The sequence below is a fragment of the Dromiciops gliroides genome, chromosome 1 (genome assembly GCF_019393635.1).
Source record: "Dromiciops gliroides isolate mDroGli1 chromosome 1, mDroGli1.pri, whole genome shotgun sequence".
NCBI lineage: Eukaryota > Metazoa > Chordata > Mammalia > Microbiotheria > Microbiotheriidae > Dromiciops > Dromiciops gliroides.
The window spans coordinates 586,970,860-586,986,680 of record NC_057861.1 but is presented as its reverse complement, the minus strand read 5'-3'; the positions used below and the strand labels follow the sequence as shown (position 1 = coordinate 586,986,680).

Genomic DNA, 15,821 nt, shown 5'->3' with positions numbered 1-15,821 from the left:
CAGTCCCCTTAATCACTTAAGTGATTTTCCCTAAATACACCTATCCAGGGCGTCCTCCCACAAGTTAGTTCTTTTTTAGCTTAAAAATGTACTAAAACTTTTGGGATGCACAGTATTCGTGAGAAGATTTTCACAGAAGCCCTGAACACTAGAGAATACAAGCAAACATTAAATCAAGTTCTTAACCAGATGCTACAGACTCAAAGCTATAGGCATTAGAGCAACAGGAAGAGGGACTGAGCCAGTGGTTTCTCTGAAAGAAGTAATTCTCGCTACTAATACACATCGGCATTACCTTTTACAATTACAATTGAAGACCTCTGCAATTTCAGAGGACAAAAGGATAGTTTTGTAGCGAGAAAGTTGAATAGTATAGTATTCAGTGGGATAGTGTTTTGTATAAATGGGTAAAGGGAAATGTTAAGACTGGGTATTTAAAAAAAAAGACTGGGTATTAAAAATGTTTTTTTTTAAAGCCCGGGTATTTGGTTTATAAACTGATCAACCCGTTCAAGTTTCCCTTAAGTCCTATTAACGAAGGTAGGCACACCATATGGCAGGGTCATTCCATGACCAATGCTCCACGCTGCTGGCGGATTACATTTTACACAACCAACGGATGTTTTCTGTCCGACAAATTTGCGTAGATCTTTAAATCTCTCCCTGGAGATTGGCTGGAAAGTTAATCCCGATGAACTCAAATGGAAGCAGAGTTGGCAGGAGAAGTAGAAATAGCACTGCCCATAGCCAAAAGGAATTTCACCATAACTGACCCAGATCATTATCGAGCCAATTTAACACGTGGCACAAAGTCGTCTCGCTTTTCCGTTCTCTGCGTAAATGAGGTGCATAGAAATGCAGATATATTTAGGCGTCAGGCATATCAGAACAAAGCTTTCAAAGAGAAATATATTAATCAGCAGGACATGATGGATGAAGTCTTGGAGTGATTATGGGCCAGTTGCCTAATTTCTCAGTGCCGCGCCCCTAACAATCTGGGACTATGTAGCACAGGAGTTGCTAATCGACCTACATTGGTTGGGGAAGTTTCCTACACCAGTGGTCCAAACAACAACAACAAAAAATGTTTAAGATTTATTACTGAAAAATCATAAAATGTCAGAGCTGAAAGGGACCTTATAGATCATCTAGCACAACCGCACCTGCCCGATCCCTGAGTCATAAAGCTAAGTAATCTTGGGAGAGCTCAGGTGTGAACTCATGCCCCACCCGCATTTTCTATTAAAATTGTTAAATTACAAACAACAAAAAAAGATCAGAAAAAATCCACGTGATCAAATGAGAAATACACATCGATTTTTAAAAACAAGTTTATATTGTTCACAAGTGTAAAGGAGTATATTCCCTGAGGGGGCAGAGATCATAGCAACTGACTATAGTAACATACATATGCATATAGTAACAAACTACAACAGGATGCCTTAAATTTTATGATTCAAATTCCATTGGAAATAAAATGGAAAAAGCATGATAAATGTGTGGCTCTAAGGAAATAAGATCAATTCACATTTATAAAGCATTTTTAAATTACAAAGTTCTTTTATACACATTATCTCATCTTGTTAAATACCCAGCACTCAAAAATTCTGTGTAGTGAGGATAAGTATTTACTTCAATTCTGCAAATGAACAAAGGGGAAGTGACTTATTCCTGGGCCCTTTTTACAATACTCTAACAAAGGTGGTAAAAAGATTCACATTTAGTTGCTGTATTTACCGGTTTCAAAAAATAATACACTTTTTAATGCATTTTCAAACCTTTATAGCATCTGACCCTTACTACTTTATTGTGAGGTAGTAGGGCACATATTATTCTCATGTATTCCTAGAAACTTAAAGTCTAAAATTGAATTTAAACTGTCTAAAACTGAACTCAACAAACCTATTTCTCTCAAAGGCACCACTATCTTTCCAGTATCTCTGAATCATAATTTCAGCATTATCCTGCTCTTTTCACTATCTCTGACCCCACATATCCAAACAGTTTGCCAAATCTTGCCATTTCCACTTTCACATCTTCTCATATCAGATCAGATGCCCCCTTTCTCCCCCTCCCATTGGGACCACTTTGGCTCTAGCCCTCATAACCTCTCACCCAGATTATTTCAATAACCTTTTAATTGGTCTTCCAACTTTTAATCACCACTCCAATCCTTTGCTGCAGAGTAAATTCTATTAAGTACAGATCTGTGACTCTCCTATTCAATCAACTCCAATGATTTCCTAATGTCTCTAGGAAACAATACAAACTGTTTACCTTCTAAAGTCCTACATGTCTTGGCTCTAACCTATCTTTCCCAACTTCACTGGTAGTTACTCTCCCTCCTAAAATTGATGAACTAGCCAAATTTCTCTCTTCATTCCTCTTCAAGGTTGTCCCTCTACAACTTGCCTGGCTGTGCCTTTGTTCTAGCCATTCCTTTATCCGGAATGTACTCCCTTCTTACAAATACTTGGGTTAGTCTTTTCCTTTGGGATGCAGCTTAAAAACAACCTTTGCCTGAACCCTCTCCTGATCCCAAATCCAAATGCAGATCCCAAGTACAATTGCTTCAATTACAAACTTGCTTGTATTTAACTATTTAAGGTATTACTAACTTTATAATGTGTGTGTATCTGATATTTGTGCCTGGAAAATAAGCACTTAATTCTTGATTAATTTTATTGAAAGAACTATTATATCTTCCAACCATTATTAGTATCCAAGTAAAATAAGATTAAAGATAAAACTTACTTAAAGAGAGTTACAAGGGGACAGCACACATCCTGCTAGGTATGTGTGAAAAGTAGGAAGGGGCAATTCTACCTACGTGACTGATAATAACAGGAGAAATGGGAAACTGTATAGGGGCTGCAGTCTTTTTTTTTTTTTTAAAGCATCAATTCATGGAGTTGTCTCAACCATTTGCCTTAGGCCCAATTCAAGTTGCACTATCCATGGCTCTGCTAGAAGGGCTAAATGTCAAAGCTACCATGTAAGTAGGCTATTGCTTGTGCCCTTTAATTAAAGTACTACTTTATGAGTTTTAGTATTTTGATTTTCCTTAACCCTACTTCCCCTACCAGTCACTTCAATACAACAGAAATTTCTCTTGGTGGAGGTATAATCGTGACTTGGAATATACTGTTAACTATGCATTATAACAAAGACCCATCTATTTTTCATAATATTCTCCCTGTGATGCTTTATGACTTCCACAGTGATGGGGACTACCATAGTCCACAAAGTATTAAGGTTGAGGGTCACTCAAAGGATAATGGAGACACCCAGTAAGCATGAATAAAATATAACATATTATAAACAATGGAAAAGGAGATTAAAAAACTGTCTGATGAAAATACACAATGAATTGCACATAGGGGAAGCAGTGCAAAATATTTAAGACATACAATCAGAAAGGAAAGTAGTAAGCAAGATTTAGGAATAGCCACTGAAGGACAACACATGAGTTCATGGGTTGGTTGCAATCTGCTTTGGTGGAAAAAGTACTCCACATGGATGAGATCACAAATATACTGAAGGATCGGTCACTATTTAAAGCTGGAAGAGATGACAAAAGTCTAGTCTCATTAATCCCTTTTTACAGATGAGGAAACTGAGGTCCAGAGAGGTAATTTCACACCGGTGTATTAAGTAGCAAAACTAGGATTTGAAGTGAGGTCCGCTGACTACTTTAAAGATTTAATATTGAAACTGAGATATTACTAAAAATGTACCCATAATGACTATATTTGATATAAAGGCACATAGTGATCAATTCACTATCAAACATCAAACTACTATACAGTTCCCTCAAGACTTAGAACAATGAGAGACAGTCATGTTGAAAGGCAGAGGACCCCTAACCTTAAATGAGATAACAGTTCCTGAGATTTTTCTGATACCAAAAAACATTAATGGCAATATATACACTTTACTACATTCCAGCATTATGTAATAGCTTCATCATACCCCCTCAATAGTCACTGGAATTATTACCAAACAACTGACATGGGACTTAGGATAAATCAGAAGTTTCTCTGTGAGAAGCAAAACCAAAGATGACAAGATAACAAGACAGACATATAGAGGAATCAAGGGACTATTAAAATTTAGACTAAACAACTAGATATCAGTACAGACACACCTAAGAAGTATGGGGAGATAAAATTCTATAGCAGGAAAGTCAATGAGTCGTGACTGCTACCTGACCAGAGCTAAGATCGATAACCCCAAAAGTCAGGACCATCATTTCAAAAAAATCCCCCTCGGCTCTCAGGAATATGACAAGAATACAAGTTTTCCCCACTCCAAAAGAGAATTTTCCAGTTTTCAAGTGAATACCCCATCTATCCTCTATAAAAGTTTTTGCCTTCCTTTTGTTCTGGGAAGAGAAGAATATTTCTAAGCCACCTCCTCCCTGAGAGGTGAAGTATTTGGCTTCCCACTGGGTCACTTTCTCTAGCACCAAATAAAAGACCACTTTAATTCTAATTGGACTGTGTGAGAGAGTGTAATTCTTTATTGAGGAATATCTAAGAACCACCACTTTTCCCTGTGACACAACTAAATTGGGAATGAACTATTTTCCATATCAAATCATACCATTGCTTTCAAAATACCTTATTTTCTCATTTGTGCTTGATCTGTACATTTCTCTGCTTAATCACTAAGAAAGTATTATTTCTGGGGGCAGCTAGGTGGCGCAGTGGATAGAGCACTGGCCCTGGATTCAGGAGGACCTGAGTTCAAATCCGACCTTAGGCACTTGACACTTACTAGCTGTGTGACCCTGGGCAAGTCACTTAACGCCCCCCCCCAAAAGAAAAAAGTATTATTTCTGACAGAAATGTTTTGAGCCTGACACCACTATTGCATAACTCTCCTGGGAGGCATGCATTTATCATGAGAATGAGGACAAAACTAATGGCATAATAATTATAATGTAGAAATTTAAAGTTTGCAAAGCACTTCACAATTATTATCTCATTTGATCCTTACAACAGCCCTCCCTAGGAGATAGTTGCTGTTATCCCCAGTTTGCAGATGAAGAAACTGAAGCAGACAGAGGTTGGCTGGCTAAACAGTCACATACCTAGTAAATGTTTGAGGCAACATTTGAATTCAGGTTTTCCTGACTCCAGGTCCAGCACAGTATCCGCTACACAACCTAGCTGCTTTGGATTGGACTAGATTATTCTGTTTGGTTCAAGAGAAATGCTTTATTTATGTGGCATACTTCTTATAAGGATTTCAAAGCATCTTCTAGACTTTCTTCACAGAAAATAAATATAAATACTTAATGGAAAAAGTTTTAAAATGGGAACCTGAAACAAGGATATCACATTAATTGAATTCAATTCCAAAAGATTTTGTAATCATTGCAAAAAGTCGTTGGCAAAAATCTGCCCCTGTTGTCCAGCCTCTGGAAAAATTAATACTAGACTTATATCTGTCTCGGTAACAAGTGTTGTTCTAATGAACAAATAATTTCAACAGAAAGTGCATATAATGGTTAAATTTTTCTTCAGTAGCCTCAATTAAAGTAATTTTAATCTCTGAACTTCAAAATGGATGGCTGCTGACAGAAAGACTAAAAGAAACTATCAAGTTCAAAACATTAACTAAAAACACACACACACATAATCATGAACATACAAGGATCATCTATTTTTAAAGGAAGAGAATAGCAGTTTAGCAGTGAGAAGTAGTTTATTCCTTTAATTACATTACTGCTTTATTTCAAAATAGCATGGATATAGGATGGCCTCATAAAGCGATATGAAAGTTGGTACTGTAAAAAGCTATGGATATTGGGTTTCACTTCCTTAGAAGACATCATGCACTCCTTTTAGGATAAAACATGGGACAGCACTAAAGCTAATATAAGAAATAGTATGTAAGTCAATAACACACAAGATTCTTATTAATCCAAAAGGAAAGCGTACAGAAAAAGGAAAAGTATCCATTCAAAAAGGATGCTAAATGTTTAAGCATTTAGTACATAATTTCCTGACTACAAAAAAAATTGAGGAACCTTAATGTTGAATAGGAAAATAAAATGTTTCATCAATACTTCTTTCATTAAAAAGGACTGGCCCCCCTCCCCCCAAAAAGGCATCTATATAAAGTTTTATTACAGGCAATATTGGTCCATACAATACACAATACCAACAATACAAGTAAAATCTTTCAAAATCATCATTTAACAGCAAAGACCAAAAAAATCAAAATTTCAGCCAATTGATTCTCCAAAAATTCTTAGTGCACATTTTCTTCAAGATTCTTTTCAGTAAGTGATAGTGAAACATACAAATAGAGAAAAAAATACCCCATTCAACATATACTAGTGTTAAATGGTTATTTTGCTTAAAATCTTTATTAAGAAAATCCTTTTTAGCAACCTACATACAGATAAGTAGCAAACTTTATTTCTTTTTAAACAAACTCTTTCCATTAAAACACTTAAAGAATTTTATCCATCATTTTCTTCTTATTCCAGAACTTTTGTTTATTATCTTACCTTAAAGGTCTCAGCTTAAGGACCAACTCAAGAGAGGTTTTCCTTTTCCTCATCCTTTTCCCCCCTAACAACCTTCCATCCAAAATTATGTTCAACAGATGGCAAATCGGGTATACTTTATGGCAGCCTGTCACTTTACCATCTGGTTTCATGACGGCTCAGCCAGATCTGTTAAACACCCCATTTTCATAACCACTGTAGAATGTTGTTCAGGAGGAACAATATATATGCCAATACAAGCAGAAAACTTGCAGCTTCTCTGCTCCATGCTTTGGAATACTTTGCAATTTTCAGGTTGATGCTTTGATTAGGAAACATACATATCCCTTTTAGTATTAGTTTAAATCTTTAAACAAAAAACTATATTTTCCAAAGTCATTATCATTTGGTGCAATCAAGTGGTCTTTTCTGGCTTTGCTGAGCTTCATCTTTAGAACATCTCTTCGTTCTTGCCATTCGTGAAGTTCAGCATTTCCATGGGCAAATTTACAGCTGTTTCCTTCTGTGCAAGTACCAGCCACATATCTATTATGAGAAATTTAGACATGAAGCTTAATCAATCTGTTGTTCTAATATCAAATTATAATTAAACTTATTTCTTTATACAAGACTGTTGATAGAGACTCTTAATGCTCAAAAAGTAATGAATTGCTTGAGAATTATTGTGACTTTGAATTCAAACAAAGATAATAATATAGACTGAAAGATAACTGGGCACTGTTCAGTGAAGGGACATAAAAACTAAAGGTGGCATTAAATATAAAATAGTTAAACTGGTTAAATTTTCTATTGTATCTATACTATAAGATTCTACTTTTTTGAAACTGTATATAGTCACCCCAAAGAATGCTTAATAAAATACATATATTTATCCTGGAGAATCTTCTAGATAAACATGGCTAAAGAATAAAACATTAAAAAAAGATAATCTGCTTATATTTCCTGGCATCTTAATTAATAACTCTTATTTTTACAACATATTTAATGTATCTCTCCTTCCCCTTCATCATCCAACAATCCATCCTATACACCAAAGAATTAAAATGCAGGGGGGGAAAAAAACTAGTTCAGAAAAACAACCAATATATCCACCAGGCATGACACTATATATGAAGTTACACAACCATAGTCCCCCACTTCTACAAAGGGAGGCATGAGCATTTTTCTGAATTCTTCTGTCGGGCCAAAGTTGGTCACTACAATTACACCATGCTCAGTTTGGGATTTTTGTTCTTTCTGTTTACAGTTGTAGTCACTGTACATATTATTCTGCTAGTTCTGCTTCACTCTATATCAATTAGTCCATGTAAATGGTCCCAAGTTCTTCTGAATTCTTAATCATTTCTTCTCTATTGTTAAATATTGTTGATCATTTCAATTACATGAAGTTGAAAATCTTGTCCATTAAGAAAATCAATGCAACTAGGATAAGAGAAGCTGTTACTCGGGGAGAAAATGTTTTCATTAAATAGCTCTGATAGGATCTGATGTCAAAGATATCAATATAAATATATAAGACCAAGGACCACCAATGGATAAGTCAAAGGATATGAATAATGGTCCAAAGAATTGCATACTATTAATAACCACATGAAAGATTAAATGACTAAAAGAGAAACACAAATCAAAAAAATTATAATATTTTACTTCACACTCAGAAAATAAGCAAAAACAACAACAAAAAGGGAAATGCTTAATGATAGAGGGGCTGGAGAAATACAGGCACACTGTTTCTCTTGTTTTATATTCTTGGTGACCTCATCAACTCCTATGTGTTTAATGAGCATTTCTATGCAAATGACTAACAGATCTATATAACCAGGTCAAATGTCTGCTGAGGTCCATTGGGTTCCATATCACCAATTACTTATTAGACATTTCAGACTGGATGTTCCAAATCCGTTTAAAAAATTCAATATGTCCAAACAGAACTCATCTTTCTTTCAAAACCTCCACATTTATAGAACTTTCCTATTTCTGTGGAAGGGACAACCACTATTCCAGTCTCTCAGGTTCATAATCTCAGCATGATCATTAACTCCTCACTATCCCTTGCTCCATATATTTAATCAGTCACCAAATCTTGCTGTTTTTACTTCCATATCTCTTGCATCCAGTCCTTTCTCTTTCCTTAAACAGCTTGGCTCAGGCCCTCATTTCATTTCACCTGAACTATTACAATGGAATCCTATGGTTCTCCATGTCTCAAGTCTCTCACTATAATTTGCTTGTACTCTACACAACTGACAAAGTGATTTTTTTAAAGCACAGATCTATTTTACTTTCCAGTGGTTTTCCGTTGCCTCTTGAATTAAATATAAACTCCTTTGTTTGACTTTTAAAACACTTCACAACTTGATTCCAACTTGTTTTCAGCCTCGTTATACATTATTCTCATTCCTGAAATTTACAGTCCAGAAAAACTGGTCTTTTTGTTTCTCATACATTATACTCTTTTCTCAATTGTCATTCCTTTGCACTGACCAGTTCCCATGTCTGGAATGTACTCCCTCCTTACCTCTGCCTCACAGAATCCCTAACTTCATTTAAGACTCAGTCCAAATACCACTTTCAACAAGATGCTTTTCTTGATTCCTCCAACTACTAGAGCTCTATTTAATTGCCTCATTTTTATTCTGTATTTATTCTGCATATGCAGACTTTGTTCTATCTATATTTATATATTTCTTAGTTATCTCCTGTAACAAAACATGGACTCCTTAACCTTTAAGTGATTTTCTCTCTCTCTCTCTCTCAAGCTCTAGTACCTAGCACAGTGCTTAATGCTTATTGATTAATATGCTATTGGGAGAACGAGGAATTAGCCCAACCTCTCTGGAAAGCAATTTGAAATTATCCCTTTAAAAAAAATGTGACACAATGTCCATACCCTTTTACCAAGGGATCCCATGGTTCAACATATACTGGAGGGGGTCAAAGATAGAAAGGACCTATATATGCCAAAATATTCATAACATGATTATTTTATGGTAGAAAAAAATGGAAAAGTAAACGCCCATAAACTGAAGAATGGAAGAATAAATTATGGTATAATAATGTTATGGAATATTATGTTGTTGAAAAAAATGATGACTGAAAAATTCAGAGAAGCCTGGGAAGATATATGAATTGGTGCAAGGTGAAGTAAGCAGAAACAGGAAATAATATATACGTGAACAACAATATAAATGGAAAGAACAACAAAACAAAACTGAATGTTATATAATTATAATGACAAGGTTTAGCCCAGAAAAGCTGAAAAAATACACTTCCCTTCCTTCTTTGCAGTGCTGTGGAAAACCACATCTACTATCAGACTCAACTGATGTGTTGGTCACTTCAGCTGAAGTGTTTCCCCCCTTCTTTATTAGTCATTGTTGCAAAAGATAGTTTGTTGGGTAGGAGGAGAGGAAAGTATTTATTGAGAAATGAAGGTGATATGAAAATAAAAAGAAAATTAAAAAAGAAAATATGATATGAATAATTTTCAGGTCTGAAATTTTTTAAACTTACATACCTATCACAAATACTAAAATATCCTGTTGGGAAACGGTGCTGCCAACAGTACTGGTCATCTTCTGTGTGGAAAACCTTCTCTTTGTGCTTTTCTGAAGAAATGTGACCTTGCCACTGTTTCTCACTATTACAATTTTTCCCACACATCCAGCAATGAAAGTCTACCTAGTGACATAAAAATAATGAAAGTTATTACCCAATTACAATTAAACTCAATAATATAAAAGCTTTTTAAAAAGTTTAAACTTATTGGGATCCATTCAAATAGGCTTTATATTGATTATCCCAAGCAAAAATGATGATGATGATGAATACTTTTTTCCTTTCATGATCATTTAATGCATTTGGTTTATTTAAATCTACCTCCCAACTTCTGCCTTCCTTAAAGCATTAAGAAAAAGTGTTACTTTAAGAAAATACTCTAAGATATATTATCAAATCTTAAGTAGCTTTTAAGTTAAGAATGAATTAGGCATGTTCTGAAAAGCTATAGATATTCAATCATTTCAACCCCTATGTCTGAAAGTTATTTGACACTTCATCTCCAACTTATAAAGCACACATGGTCAATTACTACAATCCATCAATTATGAGAGGGGATCCTGTTGAAAAAGAAGGTACTAAATGCAAGGAAAGTAAGAAACAGTTTTCAAAGACTTTTAAGTATAGTATGTTGTCTACTCCAACCTAGAACCCTACTGAACTTTGGAAGACTACTCATATTAGGGACTTGAAACACTATACAGACTGATGATTTAATGATAAACTAGACCCTAGAGTAAGGTCCAATTGAAATATCTCTACTATGCGCCCTCCTTTTCCAACGTGAGCCAATTTATAGTAAAAGCCATGCAGCTACTATATACAACAGTATTTTAGAACATGAAATAGGAGAGTGAAAAGGATTCAAGCAAAAGCAATACATTTCTTCCAACAAAAGAAAGTCAATTCCTAGTCTTTATAAAACAATGACAGTAACAAAGATAAACAGTATAGACTTTTAAAAGTACTTTTTGCCCCCAACCATCCAAAAAGTCCTAGAATAAAAATGTTTTCCTAAAGACAGAGGGGAAAAATATACAAAATACCAGCTTAATAAAAAGTAAGAAATTTTAAATTGACTAGAAAGATCAATACTACTCATAACAACTGAACGACAAAGGGGAAATTCTAAGAAAATAAGACAGAAAAGGTTATTTTATGATTTATGAGTAAAAATACCATTTTTAAATGTTTATTTATTTGAGAGAATTCAAGCAGAAAAAATTTGGCACTAGAAAGAAACATATGCCAGTTTCTTTTCTAAGTTACCATTTGATTTCCTGACTCTTTTTTTTTTTTTTAAAGTGAGGCAATTGGGGTTAAGTGACTTTCCCAGGGTCACACAGCTAGTAAGTGTTAAGTGTCTGAGGCTGGATTTGAACTCAGGTACTCCTGACTCCAGGGCCGGTGCTCTATCCACTGCGCCATCTAGCTGCCCCTGATTTCCTGACTCTTAACCTTTCAGGTATCATTGAAGTACCATAATGATATTTCAATATTTCAAGGATTTATGTTTTTATCAATGCAGACACATTAATGCGAGCTAAAAGCAACCTTTCTGTACTTGAATAGGCATTTTTCTTTTTTCTTTCTTTTTTTTTTTTTGTGGAGCAATGAGGGTTAAGTGACTTGCCCAGGGTCACACAGCTAGTAAGTGTCAAGTGTCTGAGGCCGGATTTGAACTCAAGTCCTCCTGAATCCAGGGCCAGTGCTCTATCCACTGTGCCACCTAGCCGCCCCTGGATTCAGGAGGACCTGAGTTCAAATCCAGCCTCAGACACTTGACACTTACTAGCTGTGTGACCCTGGGCAAGTCACTTAACCCCCATAGCCCCGTAAAAAAAGGTCCCCTTTAGCCAACTGTCTGGGGATGAGCTTTTTCTCCTAACTTAACTAGTTCTCAGCTGAGTCAGTTATTAGGCCCATGTTTGATACTTTCCAGCTGCCAAGTTTGTGTACTCTGCACAAAGTCTTAGAATATGCAGGTTTACTTTCTTGCTACAATGAGGCATCAAATAGGACTTTAAAGGAAAGGTCATAGTCACACAGCCTTCACAAATATACCTCTGAGAGCTGTAATGGTTTGCCCACATTTTTACAGTTAAAGAAACTCTCAGCATCAAAGAGATTGTGTCTGGCCTGAAATCAGAAAGTGAGGTAATAGTATTATAGCATTAGTACTAGGAGCCAAAGTCTCCTGATTGCTCACCCAGTATGTTTCCAATTCTGCCAATACTAGATTTATGTTTCAATTTAAGAGTAATGCAAATAATTTTAAATTGAAGCTATAATTAATATAATGGGGTTTTTATATGAGTTTATCATTACAGAGCAGCATGGTATAAGGGAATAGGTAAAAAGGAAGACTTGGTTTCAGTCACATCGCTGATACAGACTTGCTGTGTATGTGAACATTTAACCTTTCAACATCCCCAGTAGTACTCTAAAACTCCAAATTATAGATGAGCTGGTGATTTATATTGTTTAAAGGAGTTGTCATACATACTAGAAGCTCTCCATATGGATGAAATCACAGATTCAGACCCCCACACACCCTTAGAAAGCTTATAATTAAGTCATTCTTACAGTAATTTCAGCATAATCTGTTGGCATGTGAATTTGTTTCCCATTTTCCTTGTTTGACTGGCCAGCTACATCATCAGTTTTTTCAGGTTTTTGACTCTTTAGCCAAATATCATAAAATTGCTCCATATCTTGTACTGAAGAAAAAAAACACATATTCACCAATCAGACCACAGTGGAAATACATTCAATTTTAAGCATATGTGAATTGATAATGGACTACTTTTAGAAGTATATAAAAAAAAGTAGTAAATAAGCTAACAGGCTTAAAAACAAATCTGAGACTGTCAGAACTTTTAAATTTAGCTTCCAATATTATGGATCCTCCTTGCATTTACAAGATACTTTCCTATAATTAATTGAACTTAAAATCATAAAATATCAAGAGGTACTACTCTAAGTGACAATTTCAGTGTTATATCATGTTTGTTGATATTAAAAGTTCTTATCACCACCATACCCATGCAAATTAATTTAACATGGTTTGAAATCTGACACTTTTCTCATGAAGATAAGAAGTATTTTACAATTATGATCAATATTCTGAACTTGACTGAAGTCCAAAAATCAAACAAATATTCCCAGAAGGGACAAAAAGCTGAAATGCATCTTTTAACAGCATAACCATGAGCAATGATCTTGGGCAGTAGCTAAAAGTTACTTTCTCTGGGGAAAAAAATATATATTTGGCATTACTGCCAAATGCTATACAATCTAGTGACAATGAGTTGGTAGAATTTCATAAAGTCATTCTCCCGAGTGGTTTGACAGACTAAGGTCAGACAAATTTGTTGTTGTTCAGTTGAATCCAACTCTGTGTGAACCCATAAACTTTGTCCAAGGTGTTTTCTTAGCAAAGATAATGGAATAGTTTGTAATTTCCTTCTCTGGTGTGACTCCTTTTACAGGGGCAACTTAGAATTGAACTGAGGCAAATAGGAGCCAAGTGACTTGCCCAGGGTCACACAGCTAGTAAGTGTCTGAGGCCAGATCTGAACTCAGATCTTGCTGACTCCAGGCCTGGTGCTCTATCCACACTGCACCACCTAGCTGCCCACAGGCAACCTAGGAATAGCTTTTTTCTTAAAAACAGAAGGAAGTAGTATAAGAATTCTTAAGTATATGAAGAAGTGTCTCTTATAAAGTCCAGAATTCTATTTCTGGATTTAATTCCTTAGTAAATACTTCCTTCTAAACACATTCTTCTACAAAGAGTTGGTAGGAATGATTTCAGTACTTTCCTGCAGTCAAAGAGAACTGAAATGGAATAGTTAACATATTTTAAATGAAGTAAACATGGTGGCCTGTAGACTGTTGGACTTCAGTATTTGATAAAATTCTAACCACTTACTGGAGGATTTTTTCTTAATAGGGTGAACCTCATGGTTAAAACTTTTGTAGTTATATATTCAAATACAGCCTGAGTTTTCTCTCAAACATTCTTATCAAAAAGAGAAGGGTTTCTTTTTGTCACTGCATCTGTCCCCAGACTTGGTATAGTCTTGCACATTAAGTAAGTGTTCCATAAATATATGTTGAAATTAATTATGAAAACTAAATTGTGACCATTACAGACCATTACATCTTACTCCTGGTGTATTAAAAGAATGCTTTGATTTAAGAAATTCTAATATATAAAAATCCAAAGTTACAGAACAATGTATTTAGATCTTTTGATTTACTGAAAAATTCACTGCTGGTAGGTATCCTTTAAATGATGAGTTTCTTCCCATTTGTACTTAATATAAGACCTCACAAGAGAAAAATGATAGAAAAGAAGAAACAGGTTTTTTTGTTTGTTTTTTGTTTTTTTAGTGAGGCAATTAGGGTTAAGTGACTTGCCCAGGGTCACACAGCTAGTAAGTGTTAAGTGTCTGAGGCTGGATTTGAACTCAGGTACTTCTGACTCCAAGGCCGGTGCTCTATCCACTGCGCCACCTAGCTGCCCAAGAAGAAACATTAGTAACCTGCTATATGCAACAGGAAATAAACTACAATATTATAAAGAAGAAAACGTATACTTTAAAAAACTCAAGATGAAATGAAACCTTACTTCTGAGGCCATATTAAAGATAAATTTAATTTTTACTCACTTCCATTCTCTTTCATATAAGTCCAAACTTCTCTCTCCTCAGGACTATGTGCAAAGGAACAATTTCCAACGTACTGACATTTCTTGCCAGAAGCAATATGATTGCACAGCTATGTGAAAGAAAAAATATTACTTAAGCCTGAAGCTCTAAGTGAAACTACCTAATTTTTTTTTCATTTAGTCAGGATAGGATGACTACATATTCTACTCAAGACTCAGAAACAATATTCCAAACATGAAAGCAATAGCAATCTAAAATGTACAATTAAGTTTCCAGTTTTTTAAAAGAAATATGCCAAAAATTGTAGGACTTATTCTTACATGCAAGTATCTAAATACTCAAATTTGTTGTTTTAATATTCCACAAAGCAGATCACTTTAACAATTAATACAATCTGGCCATTTGGGTTTTATTAGCTCCAAGTCTCCACCTTAGGATATACTACTTTTTCTGACTTTATTTGAACAATGAGAAAATTCAGCTTGTTAGTATATAAACTGGATACATCAGGGTGGTGAAGAAATACTAATATACTAGCCCCCAAATTACTAAATAATAAGATTTCAGAAAACCCTTACCAACTAACTTACTTAAAATGATAGCAGATGACCTCCATCTCACTAGATGTACATTATCTGAAGATAATTATTACATTAATTAGGACATTATAGCTTTCCTATAATACCATTTCCTGTTATTTTGTAGAACATAAAGGTGCTATACTGACAGGTACAAATCTAAAGACTTGCCTTAGAATCATGTCTGTCAAGAAACAAGAAAACATTTGGCATTATTTAAAAACCTAAATTAAAACTGTATCAAATAATTATACTCATTTTTCTATGTCATACATTCCAATACAACTACTGGTAAGTTTATGCCAATTTATTTCAGGCTGACATCACTCAACATATTACTTAACCTAAGTAATTAAAAAAGTGTATTACTTGCTTATATGGAATTTTAAAAGTGCTTTCTGTTTTCAAACTATGAACTGTTTATGCCCACTCACTTGAATCAAGGGCAGTTAATAAGTACTTATTAAAATAAACATGGACATATTA

General features: G+C 34.8%; 1 protein-coding gene across 2 annotated transcripts in view; it reads right to left on the bottom strand.

The window, feature by feature from the left end:
• Positions 1-5,693: 5,693 nt before the first annotated feature.
• The window catches only part of ZC3H7A (zinc finger CCCH-type containing 7A), a 64,992-nt gene continuing 54,864 nt past the window's right edge, over positions 5,694-15,821 (bottom strand). For both annotated transcript variants that reach the window (XM_043973381.1, XM_043973389.1), the window contains 4 exons: positions 14,758-14,866; positions 12,668-12,801; positions 10,041-10,204; positions 5,694-7,048 (listed from right to left, as the gene is read on the bottom strand). In XM_043973381.1, coding sequence (XP_043829316.1) covers positions 6,859-7,048; positions 10,041-10,204; positions 12,668-12,801; positions 14,758-14,866 — 597 coding nt within the window. In that variant the 3' untranslated portion in view covers positions 5,694-6,858. The remainder of the gene's footprint in view (positions 7,049-10,040; positions 10,205-12,667; positions 12,802-14,757; positions 14,867-15,821) is intronic.